The sequence below is a fragment of the Olea europaea genome, chromosome 9, assembly GCF_002742605.1.
Source record: "Olea europaea var. sylvestris chromosome 9, O_europaea_v1, whole genome shotgun sequence".
Classification (NCBI taxonomy): Eukaryota; Viridiplantae; Streptophyta; class Magnoliopsida; order Lamiales; family Oleaceae; genus Olea; species Olea europaea.
In genome coordinates this window covers 3,337,658-3,356,229 of record NC_036245.1, presented here as the reverse complement: position 1 = coordinate 3,356,229, position 18,572 = coordinate 3,337,658, and the positions used below count along the sequence as shown (strand labels likewise).

Sequence of the window (18,572 nt, the reverse complement as noted above, 5' to 3'; positions counted from 1 at the left end):
AATGAAGACTTTAGGACGACTATTAATAGTCTTTGCTATGAATAACATTACTCAAATTTTAATTTTTATATCTTGTAGTGCAATTATAAGTAATTTTGTCAACTACAAGTATTTAAATGATTTTTCAAAAAACTCTTTAAGGAAACGAGTTGAATTGGGTTGAGTTGAATAGGATCGCTTCTTAATTGTTAAATCACCATCCAATTTGAGTCATTCAGGTTAATAGGATAGGCGATTAATTTGTCCATCCCTATGTTCACTAAAACAAGTACACTCCACCATTTCAATGTCGATCTTTGAAACCTTGGGAGTTAATAAATCACATACGATGGTCAAAATTATTGACATTGTCGGAGTTAACAGATCATACATATAATAGAAAAAATATAATACACACTCATCTATGTATTTTCGACCATTTAAAATTATCTATATCTTATAATTTTCTTATCTAAGAATAGTAGAAATCCCCTGAGATTTTCCTCTATATATGAGATATTATGTGCTTCAATGATGTTTTATATCTAGATGATGTTTTAGAGACTAGAAGGAAAAATAACATGTGTACTGCAATATTTAAGAAAATATTTATCTATACTTTCTCTTAACAATTTTTTTTTTGGGTACTTTTTCACTTTTTGTATTCAAACGTCAATTTGCTCGAAATTTTACAGGAAATCTTAATGTTCTTAATTTGATGTGAGGACTTGTAGTCCGATACATTTTCATTATGTTATACGACCAAGATATAGCCTTCGAACTAGTTGAGCATTGACTCATATTCCACAACTATAACTTCTTATCGATTTGAGTGAGAACGAATTTTGAGCCCCATTCTTACCTTGCTTTTATTTTCATTTCTCTTCTTCACTTCAACAAAGGACTTCTCAATTCTCACTAGTCCCCTTGTTACACTAACAAGACTAAAAACCTACCCACATGTGGACCCTAACCAGGACCAAGAACCAATTCGAATTTGGATCTTGACATGTTGGTGATTTTTATGTTACTATGGCAAACAAAAAAACTTACCAGCATTCCTTTTCAAATATTTTATTATTTTCTTCCTTTTCTATAGAGTAACTTGTTATTTACGATTTGTTATTTGCTTTTCTCATGCTCCAATTTTGTTGAAAAACATAAGGACACTAAAAACCTGACGTTTCCAACAGGCTAGTGCGCCCCTAAACTATAAGACCCTTATTCTAATCTAATTTAGAAAATGGAAAGTAGGCTGTCCTATTGATCACCACTCTACCACTGGATTTTGTATCTTCCTTTGAAATTCTATTGTTCCAGGAAGCGTGAAAAAAGAAAAAAGAAAAAAAGCAAGCCCTTTATTTTGCCATATTTAATGTGTGCCAAATTCAGTGCAGAGGCAAAATACCAGGTTATGTCTGCAACTACTAGTGAAGTAGTTTACACAAGTTTCTATCTGATCTTTTTAGGTTCATCTCACTACATCAATGCCTTTTCATTGTGACAATAACGGCGCTAGTCAGATTACAACCACCCTGCCATTAATGAACATACAAATAATAAATGAATTGGCTTTACCCTTATATATATTATAATGAAATAAAGGGCGATTTACTCTAGAGAAATGCTTGGATTAAAAGACAGAGCCCATAGGTTCACCTTAAATGAGCAAGGACTTCAAATTGCAGATTTGTTCACCGAGTCTTACACTCATGCTCGACTTGAATTCTTGGTGGGAAAACTCTCACTTCTTGACCTCTCATTTGTTCTAGTTTGAGGAGTCTAATATCATGTATTATTAGAAAGTTATATTAGGGCCCTTTTTGTCCTTTCATTTCTTCTTGATTTGTAGTGATGACGACGACACATGATTCAGATCGGCATGAATTTGACACTTCTTGCATCCCCTGAAGAATTTATTAAAATTTTTATAGTTCAACTCAATTTATAGTAGTTATTGGAGTTTTGATTGAAGTGATCTTGAAGAGATCAAAATTATGGATAGGGGAAAAAAGGTGCCACATTTTGCTAGCTTGCCACTTGAGCGCCGCTTGTATATTTTCTATAGAGACTTGTCGCCCGCATGGTTCTCCAACAACAAAGTCACACACACACATATATTGTTTCCTTTACATTCATACAACATCTTGAGAGTATTGAACTCTTGTTTTAAATATAATTATTATTGATTTTAGAGGATTTTTCCTCCTCTACCATATATATATATATATATATATCTTGAGAGTATTGAACTCTTGTTTTAAATATAATTATTATTGATTATAGAGGATTTTTCCTCCTCTGCCTGTGATTTTTTACCATCTTGAATTTTTACATAAATCTTGGTGTTCTTGTCTTGTTATTGTTTATTTCATTATTTCATTATCTTGCGATCAATTCATAACAAGTGGTATCAAAGCAATGTTGAATATTCCACGTGACAACGATGAAATATCATTTTCATTATTGGATGAAACACGAGATTTACTTCATGACAAGTGCAGATTAGAGCAGTTTTCTCAAAGATGGATTTGGAGGAATCCTTGTAAGGCTTTGATAGGATGTCTTTAATCTGGATGCAGGATGAAAAGCAGCGTGGGTATCGAAAAGCCCAATATCAAACTCATCTACATCTATTAAATAAAATTCTTCTGGACATTCTAAAAGAAAAAAGTGTCGCTGCATTGTAGTTGAAATTAGAGCAACTTTGTATGACAAAAAGCTTGACTAGCAGTTATATTTGAAACTGCGCTTATATTCTCACCAAATGTCCGAAATGTGCATCATTGGATGATCACTTAACTATGTTCAAAAATATCATGATCTTTTTGAGACATTAGAAGTTATGTATGACAAAGAGGACTTGGCTTTGATATTGTTGTGTTCTCTGCCGCTATCATATATGACTTTAGAGATACTATTATCTATAGTCGTGATATTCATATTGTGGAAGAGATCAATGATGCTTTACTATCTAAAGAGAAGATGAGACATCTTGCTGGAGGATTTGGAAGTCAAGGTCAAGGTCTAGTTGTTTACGAGAGAAATCTTAATACAAATATGAGGGGCAGATCGAAATTCAGACATGTAGAAAAAGTATGTCGTCATTGTAAGAAGAAGGGGCATATCAAAGTTGATTGCTATTTACTTAAAAAGAGAAATAAAGCTACTCATGCTATTGAAAAAGGAAAGCAACTTGTTAACACAGCAGAGGTTGATGTTGTGGAAGATGAGCAGAGTGAAGGAGAGCTTCTTGTGATTTTTGAAATGGGTTCTAAACCTTGTGAGTAATGGGTTCTTGACTGGATATGTACTTTCTATATGTGCCCCATAGGGACTTGTTTACATCGCATGAAAGATTTTCGAAAGATGCAGTGATTATGGAAAACAAAGCGCATTGTAAAATTGTTGGAATTGGTATGGTCAGAATCATAACGTTTGACAGTGCTATTAGGACACTTACAGATGCAAAGCACTTTCAGAACTGAAGCAAAATATCATATCTTTGAGTTCACTTGACTCAAAGGGTCATAAATATATAGATGAAAGTTGAGTTATGAAAGTGAGTTGGAGCGTTCTTGTTGTCATGAAGGGATAGAAAAAATATACACAGTTGCAAATTTTGCAATGCTCCACAGTTACAGGAGATGCAGCAGTTTTCACTTATTTTTTGACCGATGAGAAAGTTAGTCAACTTTGACATATATGACTTGGGTAGATAAGTGAGACATGTATGACAGAGTTGAGTATGAGGAGACTTCTTGATGGGCAGAAGACCTGTAAGATAAAGTTTTGCAAGCATTATGTCTTTAAGAAATACAAAAGAGTCAAATTCATTAAAAAAAGACACAACACAAAGGGAATATTTGAATATATCCATTCAGATCTTTAGGAACCCGCTACGATGCCTTCAAAACGAGGTCCTTATTACTTGTTTTAGTGATCGACGATTTCTCAAGGAAAGATTGGAGAGTCTTCTTAAAACAGAAGAGTAATGTGTTTGAGACCTTCAAGGTGTGAAAAATATTGATAGAAAAGCAGATTAGAAAATAGGTGAAACATTCAAGTATAGATAATGAGTTGGAGTTTTGTTGAGATGAATTTAATAGCTTTCTACAGAGCTGAAGGTATCTTGAAACACTTGACATCAACTCCTCAAAGAATAGTATGGCAGAATGAATGAATAGAACTTTAATGGAAAGTTTCATTGTATGCTTTCAATTTCTGAATTGTTTAAGACTTTTTTGGTTGAAACTGTTACTACAGTTTGTTAATCGCTCACCCTTAGCTTCCATTAAGAAAAAGGCACCAGAAGAGTATGGTCAGGTAAACATTATTGTTATTATGATTTAAAAATATTCAGGTGTCCTGTTTATGCTTATGTGGATAATGGAAAATTGGAGCATAGGTCAAAAAGTGTATCTTTCTTGGATATAAATCAGGTGTGAACGAGTATAAATTATTGTTTCTTGAGACAAGAAATGTGATGGTTAATAGAGATGTAATATTTGATGAACTTGTTATGGTTCATGGTTTACCTCATGGAAATTCTGATAAAACTGAGGAACAAAATCACTCAACTCAGGTAGAGTTGAAAATTGTTCAAGGAAAACAATCAGAAGTTCCAAAAAATTCTAATACAGATTAGTTTAGTCTAGAATTAATAGATAATAATACTTTACCTACTTTGCCTATACCACCACCAACACCACAGTATTCAATTGTTAAGGATAGACCTCGCAGACAAATTAGACCTCCACAGAAGTATGGATAAGTAGATTTAGTAGTTTATGCATTGAATGTAGTTGTGGAGATTGATTCCACCAAAGAGCTCACTACATATTTAGAGGCAGTTAGTTGCAGTGATTCTAGTAGATAGTCAATTGCTATGCAGGAAGATAGAGAGTTATTGAATAAAAATAGTACTTGGGATTTTGTGAAATTACCTAAGGATGAAAGGGTTGTTTGTTGCAAGTTGGTGTTCAAAAGAAAGGAAAGCATATCATGGATTGAAGATACTAGGTATAAGCCAAATTGGTAGAAAAGGGCTACAATAAGATTTCAGTTTTTGACTTTACAGATGTGTTCTCATCAGTTGTAAAGCATAGTTCAATTTGGACTTTACTTTCAACAGTGAGCAGATGGATGTCAAGACAACATTATTGTAAGAAGAACTTGATGAGAACATTTACATACAACAATCAGAGGGTTTCTTAGTTTCTAGAAAGGAAGATTATGTACTTGTTGAAGAAGTTCTTGTACAGACTAAAGTAATTACCGAGGCAGTGGTATAAAATGTTCGATTCATTCATGATTACTCATAGTTTCATTAGAAATAATTATGATAGTTGTATGTACTTCAAAAAGAAAGATGGTGGAACAATCACATATATTGTTATTATATGTTGATAATATGCTCATATCAGTCAAAGGTAAAGCCGAGGTTAGAAAGGTGAAATAGTAAAAAGTTTGAGATGAAAGATTTGGGTGCAGCAAAGAAAATTCTTGGTATGAAAATTTTGAGAGATAGAAAGATTGACAGATTGTACTTAAGTTAGAAGGAGTACACTGAGAAGGTGCTTCAAAGGTTTAATATACTGAATGCTAAGGCTGATAGTACTCTTTTAGTTGCCCACTTCAAATTATCATATGTATTGTGTCCTCAATCAGATGAAGCTATTGATTATATGTTTTGAGTTTTATATTCTAGTGTAGTTGGTTGGCTTATATATACTATGATTTGTACAATGCTAGATTTGACACGTGCAGGTAGTGCTGTTAGTAGGTACATGGCAAAGCCTGGCAATGAACATTGGAAAGCAGTGCAATAGATATTTATATAAAGGGTATGTGTTTACCCTTAAAGGTTGTGTTATCAGTTGGAAAGCTACTTTATAAAATACAGTAGTTTTTTCTACAATAGGGGCAGAGTACATTGCCATTATGGAGGCATGTAAGGTGGCTATGTGGTTGAGAGGATTGATTGGTGAAATTAGTGGAGACTTGCAGATTTTTACTATATATTGTAATAGTTAGAATGCTATTTTCTGATTAATGATCAGATGTTCACCAAGAGGACTAAGCACATTGATGTGGGGTATCATTTTGTGCATGATGTGATTGTTCATGGTAATATTGTAGTGAGCAAAGTCGATACCAAGGATAATCCTGTTGATATGATCACAAAACTACTTCTCATTGATAAGTTCGATCATTATTTGAACTTAGTTGGTATTTGTCATTAATTTAGCCTATTGGTAACTGTTTGGAAGATGAGGGTGGTGTTTTATTTTGGAGATATATTTTTGAAATTCCTTGTATTGAAATTTGGTTCAAGTTGGAGATTTATTGTAGTTTGACCCAAATTCTAGAAGTTTTGATTAAAGTGGTCTTTGAGAGATTAAAATTATTGATCGGAAGGAAAAGTGGCCACATTTTTGCTAGCCTGTTGTTCGAGCGCTTACATATTTTCTATAGAGACTTGTCACTCACGTGTCATTCACCTGGCGCTAAAGCGGTAGAGCTGTCGCCCGCCTACTGCTTGCTCGTTACTTGAGCGATAGGGTTATCTAGCTTAAGCCTGTATCATGAAACTTGATTGCTAGGGTTATAAGTCACAACTTGTATCGTTCTTATAATATTTATACAACATCTTGAGAGTTTAGATTTTAGTTAAGAGTATTGAGATCTTGTTGTAAAAATAAATATTAATTATAGTAGATATCTCTTCTATCTGTTGTTTTTACATCTTGGGTTTCTACATAAATATTGGTGTCTTATTTTATTTTTATTTATTTTATTATTGTCATTATTTTACGATCAATTTGTAAAAAAATCTTGATCTGTCATATACTTATAGAACGATCTTTTTAGCTAGCTTCTGGTTGTCGACATTTCCTTCGCAGCGCAAGAGCGCCTTGTAGCTTTCTTCACTTTCTTTTATCAAAGATAATTTGATTCTACGTCGAACGATAAGCCCTTCATGCATCTCGGGTACAACACGATAAAGTCAGGGGGCTTGCAATGAACATCTTGCCTTCGACCTATGCCAATCAAATAATCGAACGCAAACGCTGGTGGCTTGGTTGGAGCGTTCATTCTTACCTTACAACAAAAATGCTATATATTTTTATGGAATTGAAAGTGTGTTGATAAACAAAAATGGCGTAAACATGTTATGGCATTATACAAAATTTACAAAAATAAAAAATAAAACTAAGTCATAATTCATAAATGCAACTTGAGCACAATGGAGAAAATATAAAGCAAGCGCACTCTGAAGTTTTAATTATTAAAGGTACAATATTTAAAAGATGAAGTACAAGTGGTTAATTTGCACCAGGAAAACTGGTAAGGCGTTGTGAATGCCTGAAATAAAGGCGGACATTGACGTGAATGGCAACAATTAAGCGATTCTGAACGGTCCCGAGACTAACATGCGTATGCCCATCACTCATTCACTATTTCAAATACTCCAAACCCACAATCCAAATTCCAAGAATAAGCTCAAAATTCAAGCGAAAGACGGAAAAAAAAAGTTTAAGATTATTTGTGAGAGTCGAAATTTTCGAAAATGTCGTGGCAAACATATGTTGATGATCATTTGATGTGTGACATTGAGGGCCATGAAGGCCACCGCCTCACCGCAGCTGCCATCGTCGGCCATGACGGTTCTGTTTGGGCTCAGAGCGCTACCTTCCCTCAGGTTCACTCTCTTTTTCAAGCTCAATGTAATCTAAAAGTTTAAGCGATTTGGCTATGTTTTGTGATTTTATCTGTTTTACGCTAACGCGGATTTGTGGTTTCAATCGATTTTCCTGCTCTATTTACCACTGATCACTGATTTGCAATAATATGTTCCCCATCATACAACATATGATTAGCGTAAAATTTGTATGAATTATCGATTTTCGTGTGAATGAATTCAGTTATTTACTACCCACAATCATCAAATTGGGATTGCATTCTGCTAATTCGTAATCCCTTTTTCTATGCTATGTAATTTCTTGTCTTGGTCCATATTACATTTGAGATTTTCACATTTTTTTTCCCTCCGTTTTCTATTTGTGGGTTTGCAGTTCAAGCCAGAGGAGATGAATGGAATTATGACAGATTTCAATGAACCTGGTCATCTGGCACCAACAGGCCTACATCTTGGAGGAACAAAGTATATGGTGATTCAAGGAGAGGCTGGAGCTGTCATCCGTGGAAAGAAGGTATTGAATTAATAAATTTTATTTCATCCTATGCCAGAAATCCGTGTTAATGAAATTAACTGAAGTACATTAACATTGTGCCTCGTGTGGATAGAATCGTATCTAAGTTTTTTATACTGCGAATGCCACAAAATGTTTGCCCTGGTTAGTTCAGGTCAATAAAGCTTCAAATGGGGAAAATTTCTTTGGATTATTCTAGTGGTACATCACCATGTACACATGCGCCCATCCAATAGGGGGGCGCCGGGTGTCCACTATGGACACTCTTCGGTACCCCTTTAGGTACCATTAGAATAATCCATTTTAGTTACTAGATAATGTTGCTTTTTACATATTGCAATGAGCCAGGCTACATTTGCTGCTTATTGTTCTCAGCAGTAAATTTGGCTAGCTTTGATTTGTGTTTACATCCTTTACCACGGGAATAATGACTTCTTTTGCCTTAGTTGTAATGAATCTGATGTTGGAAGTTTTCTTAACTTGTTAGTACACTTATTTACTAGAATGAACCTTTATTCTTTATCACGAAATATCTTTCTTTTACTCCTAATTAAATGATATAACATCCTCAAAGTGTGAAACAATTCACTTTTGAATAATGCATTAACAGTTTCTTTAAATTTATGAAATTTCACATTCTTTCTATATTTATCTGTGGTATTGTGACGCTTATTGTGCAACTATTCACTGTTGAATAATGCATTAACAATTTATTTAAATATATCACATTCTTTCTATTGTGATGGTTATTCTTTCACTACTTTGTGATTTTATATGCGTTTAAAGATATAACTTAAGGTTTTATTGGAGAGAAAAGATTTAGCAAGTGTAGAATTGAATCAATAAAAAATCTAGTATAATTATAAGACATTTTGAACTTTAGAAAATTTGAAAAGAAATGAAGTGTGCTTACTTTTAATAAATGTGTATGCATGCTCTCATCTCATTATAAATAATTTGCATTATATTAATAACTTTAATATAATGATAAGGTCTTAATTCATTGATTACCATGTAACGACTCTTACCAAGTCTAGGAATTACAATTATTAATTATATGTCGTTTCTCCATTTAAAACACTTAGCAGAAACGATTAATTGTTAAAGCGGTTACATACAGTATAAAGTTGATAGTACTAGTCTATATTCAAAACATTGACGATCAATTGATGTGTTATTTAATGTATAGAAGAACTCAATAGTTACATCTATATCCAGAATTCATGGAAATCAAACTATTTTCAAGTGGGTTGTATCGCACTGCATACCGTATGATTTCTCGATGAGTTTTACTGGCATCTATCATCAATGACTTTGTTTCCATGCTTGTCGCTTCCGAACCAGTCCATTGAAATTTGCAGTCAGTGTTTGAATGACCGAGGCATTTTGTACTGAGTTGTAGTTATACCCATTTCCTAAATGGTGCCCTAATTTTCCCTTGCACTAATTTTCCATCACTGGAATCTTTCCATACTTTCCTGCTGTAGGATCTGTGACATTGATTCCAGTCAAATGACATTGCATGATGTGGTTAGACAAGTTTCGTATTATTATGTTCTTGGCTAGTGATATTGATTCTGTGAAAACTACATTTTTCCACACGAACTACCTTGCATGTGTGAATCTCTTCCGCTCACACTCACACAGAGACACATGTATGCAATCATTGAATGGACGAGCCAACCCCTTGTCAGTAGATCTCCTCGGCTATAGTGCCCTTTGACCAACAAAAATAGCTTGCTCTTTTTGTCTGGTCAGATGTAATCTCAGCACATACTTTTACTTGCATATAAACTTTTCTCTCTATTATTTTCTGGACAAAGTTTAATTAGCGTTCCATGATGTTTCTTTTCAAGTAGTCCATCTGAACATCAAACTCTGATTGTCACTTGCACAATTAAATTCTTATCTGCAAGGATTGTTGCACATGTTTAACAAAGGGATTTCAATTATTTGGTAGGGATCTGGTGGTATTACCATTAAGAAGACTGGCCAAGCACTAGTTTTTGGTATCTACGAGGAGCCTGTAACTCCAGGACAATGCAACATGGTTGTCGAGAGGTTGGGAGACTATCTCATTGATCAGGGCCTGTAAGCCGAAAAATATATCATGATCTTCGTGCTTCTTTTTTTGGATAATTGATTTTCTTTTTTGCTTTCTGCATTTGAGCCTTTGTCATCTTTTGAGGTACAAATTAGGTCAAGAGGACAATAAGTGAGCTCGTTATAAGCTGTTTAGAAAATTTTGGATTGCCTTGATAGAATCTATCTCTGCAGTTTTCCTCTTACTCTCTTTATGAGGAGGCTGCAACTTGTACGAAATTTCCTGGTCGAAGTAGGAATAACTATGTCTGATTTCTTGTGGAACTTTTGGGTGGAAAAATTCGACTAGTTCTGCGTAAATGGTTATAATGTTGTTTTCTTTTCCCATTCTTATTGCTGAAATGGCTATGTATTTGACATTTGAATGAGATAAAAATTTGAATTTCTGATTCTGAAATGGCTGTTTCTGTAGTGTCAATCAAATATTGTATGCTTGCTTTAAATTTTCGTCCTTCGGATCCAAACCCGCCCGAAAAAAATTCAGAACTGTTTGGTCGGGCAAGACTTGATGGAACAACGAATAAACATTTTACATGTCTCTTAACTGTAATCATGCGTTTCACCTAATTTATGCACTTCAGGAATAGTCCAGCATTGGTTAATGTCAATCATTTACATCACTTAACTACCAAATCTTTAAAAATCTTTGCAGTGAAATAAATTTATCATTATTATTAATGATTATCATGTTGAACTGCCGGTCCAAATCACATTTTGATTCTTTTTATGGAATCTGTTTGCATTAGAGAAGCATAGACTTTGGTTATTGCCTGCTCGAACTCATATTTTTTATTTTTATTTATTTTTTTATTTTTTTATAAATGCCCTTTCGGCTAACTATAATCTTGGCGGGTACTTTTAAACATGGTCAAAACTCTGATATTTCAAAATCTCGAAATCAAAACTCGTATCAATTTTTGGCATGAGATTGTATTCAGCCACCAATTTGCTCCCCTATTTTATGAGAAGTCGACTAGGATAATGTATGTTGTCTTTTGCAAAGTTGACGCTTATATCTTACTTGATCGACGTTAATGTTGACGTTGAAGTTTTAATATTTCCTAATGTGAGAATACTTTATAAATATCAAACACATATAAACTATTAACTTGGTTGAAAACAAATTTAGAATCCCAGAAAGAGGCTTTCTTCATCTTCAACCTAAGCTACACAAGAAAGGCTTAAACTCAATCCGGGGACATTGAAGTTTTGCAAGGAGATTCGGGTGAGATCTAATATAGATCCGATTTTCATTTTAGGAGGACCAGCACAACTTTCTTTTCAAGAATCATTTATATCCCTTATCAGGATATGAACATATCTTTCAACCCTATAAAACCTTGTTTTTTGTTTAAACAATATTTTTCTTGTTTCTTAACAAAACAAATAACTTGGTATAGTCTAAAAGGAGGGGGGGAAAAAATTTACTATTTGTACACTGATTTTTGACACTTACATTGTTGTCAAGTGTCAATTGGATAGAAAAACTTTTTGAAATTTAAACTGTTCAATAAGATAATGCTACGTGACAAAATGTAAACTAAAGTATACGTCATAGTATACATGTAGCAAGGTTAAAAAAAATAAAAATAGAACCCCTACAAAATCATGTGTTGTTTCTTAACAAACTCCAACCTGGTACACTTCTGTCATTGCATACCTGGATTCTTGTATTGGAATACCAGCATCAGCATTGGTAATATAATAGAAGGAATTTCTCTAAACAGACGGAGAAAGACATGAACCAAACAAACAGGCAAATGTGTCAGAAAATTGTTGGCTGTTTTTTTTTTAAAAAAATCTAAACACTCCAATCAGACATCGGCACGTGTGCTATATTTCAGCCTTTTTATGTAACTTTTCTCAAAAGGAAATTTTCTAATAAAAGTGCACTCTTCAGACACCCCATCATTGGTCCCCTTTTGCTGTCTCACCACTGCACAGTTTTTCATTTTTTTTTTATTTTTCCAAGGACATTCATTTTTGGCATGTTCCTTACAGACAAATTTAATAAAAAAATTTAACTTTTTGTTACAGTGTGTAATTTGGTGTCATCGCAACGGTACAAGACATGGATGGTACGTTTCTACAATACTTGATCTTATTCCAACGGTATAACATATGCATCGATGTTACCGTTCGTCTGATAAAATTTCGACACAATTTTAATAGTTTGAGTATACAAGTTTTACATTAGTGTAAATTAGGTTAACGATAAGGAGCGTTATCATTATAGTCAATTTACCCACATTCTGAAATGGAGAGTCGTACTTACTGATTTAAAAGTTGGTTAACGAGCCTCGACCCACCCTTGAAGATGTATTCATTGGGTCCCACCTTGCACATCAGCTTAGGTCATCTCTCCAAGAAAAAGAAAAAAAATGATTTCAATGGAAGGGACAGACTAACCCTAAAAAAGAAAAAGGGAAAGGGCTTGAAAAGAACATAGAAAAAGGAGTCTTTACAAATTATTTTATTTAACTAACTGACAATCATTTTAACAACTGTGTATGAATAATTTAAGATAAAAGCACCAATTTGCAGTGTTTGGTGTGATTCAAAAAAAAAAAAAAATGGCAATATTCTGTTAAAAGATATAACTCTTTACTCCCAACTTTTTCCCCTTTTTATCTTAAAACATTTCAAAAAATTGATCAAATGCTGGCTTTCTCTGGTAGACTTTTATAATATATGTTCGAGTCACGATGTTCATGAAAATATTCGAATTGAATTTTAGTTTATACCCCTTTTCGTTTCTCATTCTTTTCCCAATTAAAATGAAAAATATGATCGTTACCTATCATATCAGACCACTATATTTGAATTTCTATCTCTTGCGTAGAACTCGTAATCGATTTTTTTTAATTCTCATTTTTACATAAATGAGAAACAAACGGGACCTATATCAATTCATGTTCATTATAAATTTTTTTAAACTCATTTTTAGTAAAATAATTTTACACCTTAATTTATATTTTCCTCATTTTTTAATAACATATTCTCAAAAAACTATTGTGCTTATTTTGCTTATAATTACACATTATAAATAAATATATGTTTATTGTGAACATTATTTATTCCAAAGTATTTAAGGAGAAAAAAAAAAAACATTATCTAATCTCGCCGCCAATTGACAGCCGCCCAAAATTGCATGATCCGAGGGTGATCGGCAGTGACACGTCATCCAATGTATTCTCTTCAAATATCTGACAGGAAAATCTGATAATTTGCATTTTTGTGTTAAATAAATAAATTCCAGCTGTTAATGCATGCATTCGATAACGTGGTGACAGCCATAGTCCAGCTGTTATGGGCCCCCAATTTGTTGGATCTCGTTTTTATCTACAATTTATCGTTAAATTACCGCCAATTTCTATTCTCATATTTTTCCCAAAAAAATAAATAAATAATAAAGTTGGATTCAAGCGAAAAATAACTATCTATTTTTAATACAAAAATTAGAAATTAGTAAATAAATGACAACGTTTATAAATTATTTACAAATTCAATTAAAATTAAATGTTAATTTTAGTCGCACTTTTCATAATGAATACTCATTTATTACACTGTACAAATTTTCTTAATTCAGAAATGATTTTACTGGTTGTACTAATATGGTTTAATAACTTAGTTGTACTTTATCAACCCTTCGAGGTTGAAAGATTCCATAGATAAAGTCAACGTGCCGTACATGAATAAGGTTAATTAAGAGGATGATTGACTTTTCGAAGACCAGAATACAAAGTATTCCATCCCATTGATTATCGTAATCGAGATCAACGTTCAACGAATTAAATGTTGACCTTGTGCAGTGTCAAGTTCGAATAGAATTGACTATGTATTGATGACCAAATTTTGTTGACCTAACCTTAGCTGTTTAAAATGAGTCGATCTTAAGGTAACTGGCATGGCAAAATCAAGTATTAAACATATGCCATCTAACATACTAAATCTTTGATTACTCAACTTATTGAGTAAGGTCACAAAATATCATTCTTGATTTAGCCTTGGCTTACTGAACTATATTAAGAAAGATTTACTTACAAAAGTCTTAAGTATTGTAAGAAAAAGTTCATTACTTTCTTTTATATTGTTGCAAATTGGATCAAACAAGATACCATACTTCACGTACTCTAACAAATTCTTTTGTTGTTTATTAATTTATAACACCGCTCGATCGTGAGTCATTAAGAGCTATAAAATTATTTTATATATATATTTTTTACGCAATATCAAGTAGGCCTACAAACATATTTTAATAAAATTGATGAAGAAAGACATCTCATACTTAACAAATGATATAAAAATATTTCTTGCCTTATAATTTATTACACTATTTAACCGTGATTAAGTAAGACCTACAAACATAAGTTATCTAATTTTCTTTCACAACATATTTTAACAAACTCTATCAAGCTAAGCATTTCGCAATCGACACTTGTCATAAAATATATATTCTTGACTTTTAGTTTATTACACTACTTGACCTTAATTGAGAAGGACACACACACACACACACACACACACATATATATATATAACGTGACATTGAGTAGGACACGTACAAACATTTTTAACTGGCACGATCAAGTAAGACATTTTATACTTGATAGATGCAACAAAATATCTTTTCTTCCCTTTAAGTCTATCAAACTACTAGATCATACAAATATATGTCACCTATTCTCTCCCACGATATCGAGCAGGACGCGGACCCCATCAAGCAAGACACTGTATTCTCAAATTTACAAAATATTTTTTCTTATCTTTTTAGTTGCACTATTCAACCGTGATTTAGCAAGACCTACAAGTATATTGTAACTATTTTTTCCTATGACATTGTATGGGATTCACAAACGTATTTTAACACATGCAGTTAAGCAAGGTATCACATACTCAAGTAACTCAACAAATGTCACAAAATCTCTTTCATTGCCTTTCAATTTATTATACTGCTCGACTATAATTGAGAAAGACCTACAAATAAATCTTATCTATTTTTTTCTTGCAAAATTGTTAAGGACATACAAATATATTTTAAAAGAGTCTTGCAACAATGCATCTTGTACTCGGCAGATGTCACAAAATACTATTCTTGCTATTAATTGTTCTGGTTCAACAAGATATTCTGTGCTCGACAAATACCACAAATTATCTCTTCTTGTCTTTTAGTTTAAAATAATACTATTTGCAGTCGCTCACTGTGATAGTCGCCCTATATGGCAGGTGGTTATTAGATGCATTAATGAATAAAAAAACTACCACATTAATGCATCAAATAATCACTTGTTATGTGTATGCTATGTAGGGCGACTACGAATAACATTACTCTTTAGTTTATTACACTACTCAATTGTGATTGAGTAGATCCTACGAACATGTTTTATCTTCTTAAGTTTTTATCTATGACATCAGTTAGGACTGTAAGTATATTTTAACAGATATCCCTGTACCTCACACGCGTCACAAAAAAACATTTATTTTCCTTTTATTTCATTACACTACTCGATTGTAATTTAGTAGGACCTATAAATATATTTTAACAAACCCAATCCAGTATGACATCCCATACTCGATAAACATTAAAAAATATTTTCTTGCTTTTAAATTGTTAAAGTAAACTACTCAAGTGTAATTCAATAAAAACTACAAACATATCTTTAGTGCTTAATTTTTAATTGAAATTTATAAACCTTTTGTCTAGTCGAACCTTAATAATAACCACATATTCATCAATTTTTATCAAATATACCAAGTCTTCTACCAAAAAAGCCCTTGTTACGCAAGCTCTTAATTATTTTCTGTGCGATATCGATTAAGACCTAAAAAAACATTTTATTTACCTCTTGCCGTTTGCTCACGTAGACCAATTATAACACATTAATCCATTTAAATAAAGTAACTTATAAAAATAAAATAAAATAAAATAAAATTTCCTCAAAATTGTTTTAATTCTTTGGTCACACATATATCGCCCGCGAGTCATTCACGATAAGAAAACCTTCTCCTTAGCCAACAAGTGAGAAATTAACATTTCCAGATAGGAACGAGAAACTCGACACACAATTAATGCTCTGAGCCGACATATATTCATTCATTCAATCCAATGTAAATTATCTCAGTATATAGAACTCTCCGAAGCTCATAAATCTCTCTTTCTCAAACCACCATTAATTATCAATTCAGAAGAAGAAGACGAAGAATTCTGTCAATGGATCCTTGCCCATTTGTTCGTTTAATTGTGGAGTCATTGGCTCTTAAACTCCCTTCCGCCACCAAGTCGGCGGGTCCGAGAGTCCACCCATCCACCACGCCATGCTATGCGAAGCTCAAAATGAAAAACTTTCCATCACAAACAGCCCTCCTCCCACTCTGTACATCAGCCACCAATGACCCGCCGGATTCCTCCACCTCCGCCGAAGGCTTCCACCTCGACCCCGACGCCCTCCGACGACTCTCATGCAAGCGTATTACTCTCAAAATCTCCCTCTTCGCCGGCCGAATGGGACGCACTTGTGGTGTCACTTCCGGTAAGCACTTGGGCTCCGTTCAGGTTTTGATCGACCTTGGTAACGCACAGTCGAGGTGCGTCGTGTACCATAACGGCTGGATGAAACTCGGCGGGAACGGGAGAGAGCAGGATAAGTCGGTGGCGAGGCTGCATTTCACCGTCCGGTCTGAACCGGATCCTCGGTTCGTGTTCCAATTCGGAGGTGAACCGCAGTGCAGCCCTGTGGTTTTTCAGATTCAAGGGAACATAAGCCAGCCGGTTTTCAGCTGCAAGTTTAGCGCCGATCGGAACAACAGGTCACGGTGAGCCCCTCCAGCGCACTTTAGTAATGTGCCATGATGGAAGGTTGCGTAGGCTGAGGCCCACAACCTTTCTCTTCAAGTCTTTTCTTGTATATTTGTTTTAAAGAAAGTTAATTCTTTTTTAAGTAAAATGATTATACCCTATTAATAATTTGGTCAAAGTTAAGCTTTTTTCTTGAAAAGAAATAAAAAAATTGATTTAGACCAAATTAGGGAAAAAGAAAAAGAGGGGAATATATAAATAAATAATATAAGACAAGAAATAGCAAAATACATTTTTAAGGATTTATATAGAAATTAATTAATTTAGACCCCGTTTGGGAGTGATTTTTCACCCAAAAAAATTAATTTTTGATCGTTATTTTATTATTTCAACTGTAATTTTTCGCGTCTTTTCTAACAGGTGGCCCTCGCTTTTCTCTTAACGGTCAAAAAATCAATTCTCAAAATCGCTATCGAACATGCCTTTATACCTATATTTTGTTCCGTGAACATTTATGGCCCCTACTTGAATCCTTGCTTTGTAAATGACATTTTTATGTTTTTTTATTATTATTATTATTATTATTTTTTTTTTGCTTCTAGTCTAAAGATTTTTTTTTAGTCCAGCCTTGACACTAACTTGATGCTTTCATTGTAGGAAAAGGAATAATTTCCACCTCTTTCTTGTTGAAGACTAGGAATTTAAAAAATCCCTCTAATTAGAATTAGTGATTCAAAAGTATTTAATTCAATTAATGAAGAACAACAAAGAAAGTTTCAAGACTCTGAGAAAAATGGCTCAAAAATCTTTCAACTGATAATTATTACAGTAATTGGTATTTCAGGTTCCCATTTAAGGAAAAATTTCTTGTGATTATCTCCTAAATCTGATGATTTAGTCAAAGTAACAAAGATTAAGCTCTCTAATTAATTGTTATCAATGTTCAACATTTGATTCCATGCCATAAGCTTGTTTTTATGACAATACTATTCTCTATTTAACTTTTTATAACATTTACAATATCTGGTTTTTAAGGTTGTTTCCATGTGATGTTTCTAATTTCTTTTATGTAAAATCAGGTCTCTCCCTCCAGATTTCAACAGCAATAATAAAAGATGGATGATGAGAACCTTTTCGGGTGATAGAGACAAACCGGGAAGAGAGCGAAAGGGTTGGATGATAATAATTTACGATCTATCCGGTTCACCCGTTGCAGCAGCCTCTATGATCACACCATTTGTCCCGTCCCCGGGCTCTAATCGCGTTTCACGATCAAACCCTGGTGCGTGGCTCATTCTCCGGCCTAATGGCGACTCGGTTAGTAGCTGGAAGCCTTGGGGTCGTCTTGAGGCTTGGCGCGAAAGAGGGCCGGTCGATGGCTTAGGTTACAAATTCGAGCTTGTAACCGACAACGGCCTAACTAGTGGAATCCCCATTGCCGAAGGCACGATGAGCGTTAAAAAGGGTGGGAATTTTCG

The 18,572-nt window shown here is 33.7% G+C and overlaps 2 protein-coding genes across 2 annotated transcripts; both read left to right on the top strand.

Annotated features, from left to right (window-relative positions):
- The first annotated feature begins 7,313 nt into the window (after positions 1-7,313).
- On the top strand, positions 7,314-10,592 carry LOC111399435 (profilin-3). Its single transcript, XM_023026744.1, has 3 exons — positions 7,314-7,684; positions 8,058-8,195; positions 10,156-10,592. Exons 1-3 carry the CDS (start codon positions 7,553-7,555, stop codon positions 10,288-10,290), a joined length of 405 nt encoding a protein of 134 aa, XP_022882512.1. The 5' UTR covers positions 7,314-7,552; the 3' UTR covers positions 10,291-10,592.
- Positions 10,593-16,391: 5,799 nt separating this feature from the next.
- On the top strand, positions 16,392-18,567 carry LOC111399824 (the record flags this gene model as incomplete). The annotated part of the gene is made up of 2 exons (XM_023027317.1): positions 16,392-17,111; positions 18,174-18,567. Coding segments are annotated over exons 1-2 (996 nt in total), but the record flags the coding sequence as incomplete, so codon positions are not given.
- Positions 18,568-18,572: the final 5 nt, after the last annotated feature.

Excerpts from the sequence above, each read along its gene's own strand:
- LOC111399435 (XM_023026744.1), top strand. The coding sequence starts at position 7,553 with ATGTCGTGGCAAACATATGTTGATGATCATTTGATGTGTGACATTGAG. Across the intron at positions 7,685-8,057 it reads AGAGCGCTACCTTCCCTCAG|TTCAAGCCAGAGGAGATGAA; the intron begins GTTCACTCTCTT and ends GTGGGTTTGCAG. Across the intron at positions 8,196-10,155 it reads CTGTCATCCGTGGAAAGAAG|GGATCTGGTGGTATTACCAT; the intron begins GTATTGAATTAA and ends ATTATTTGGTAG.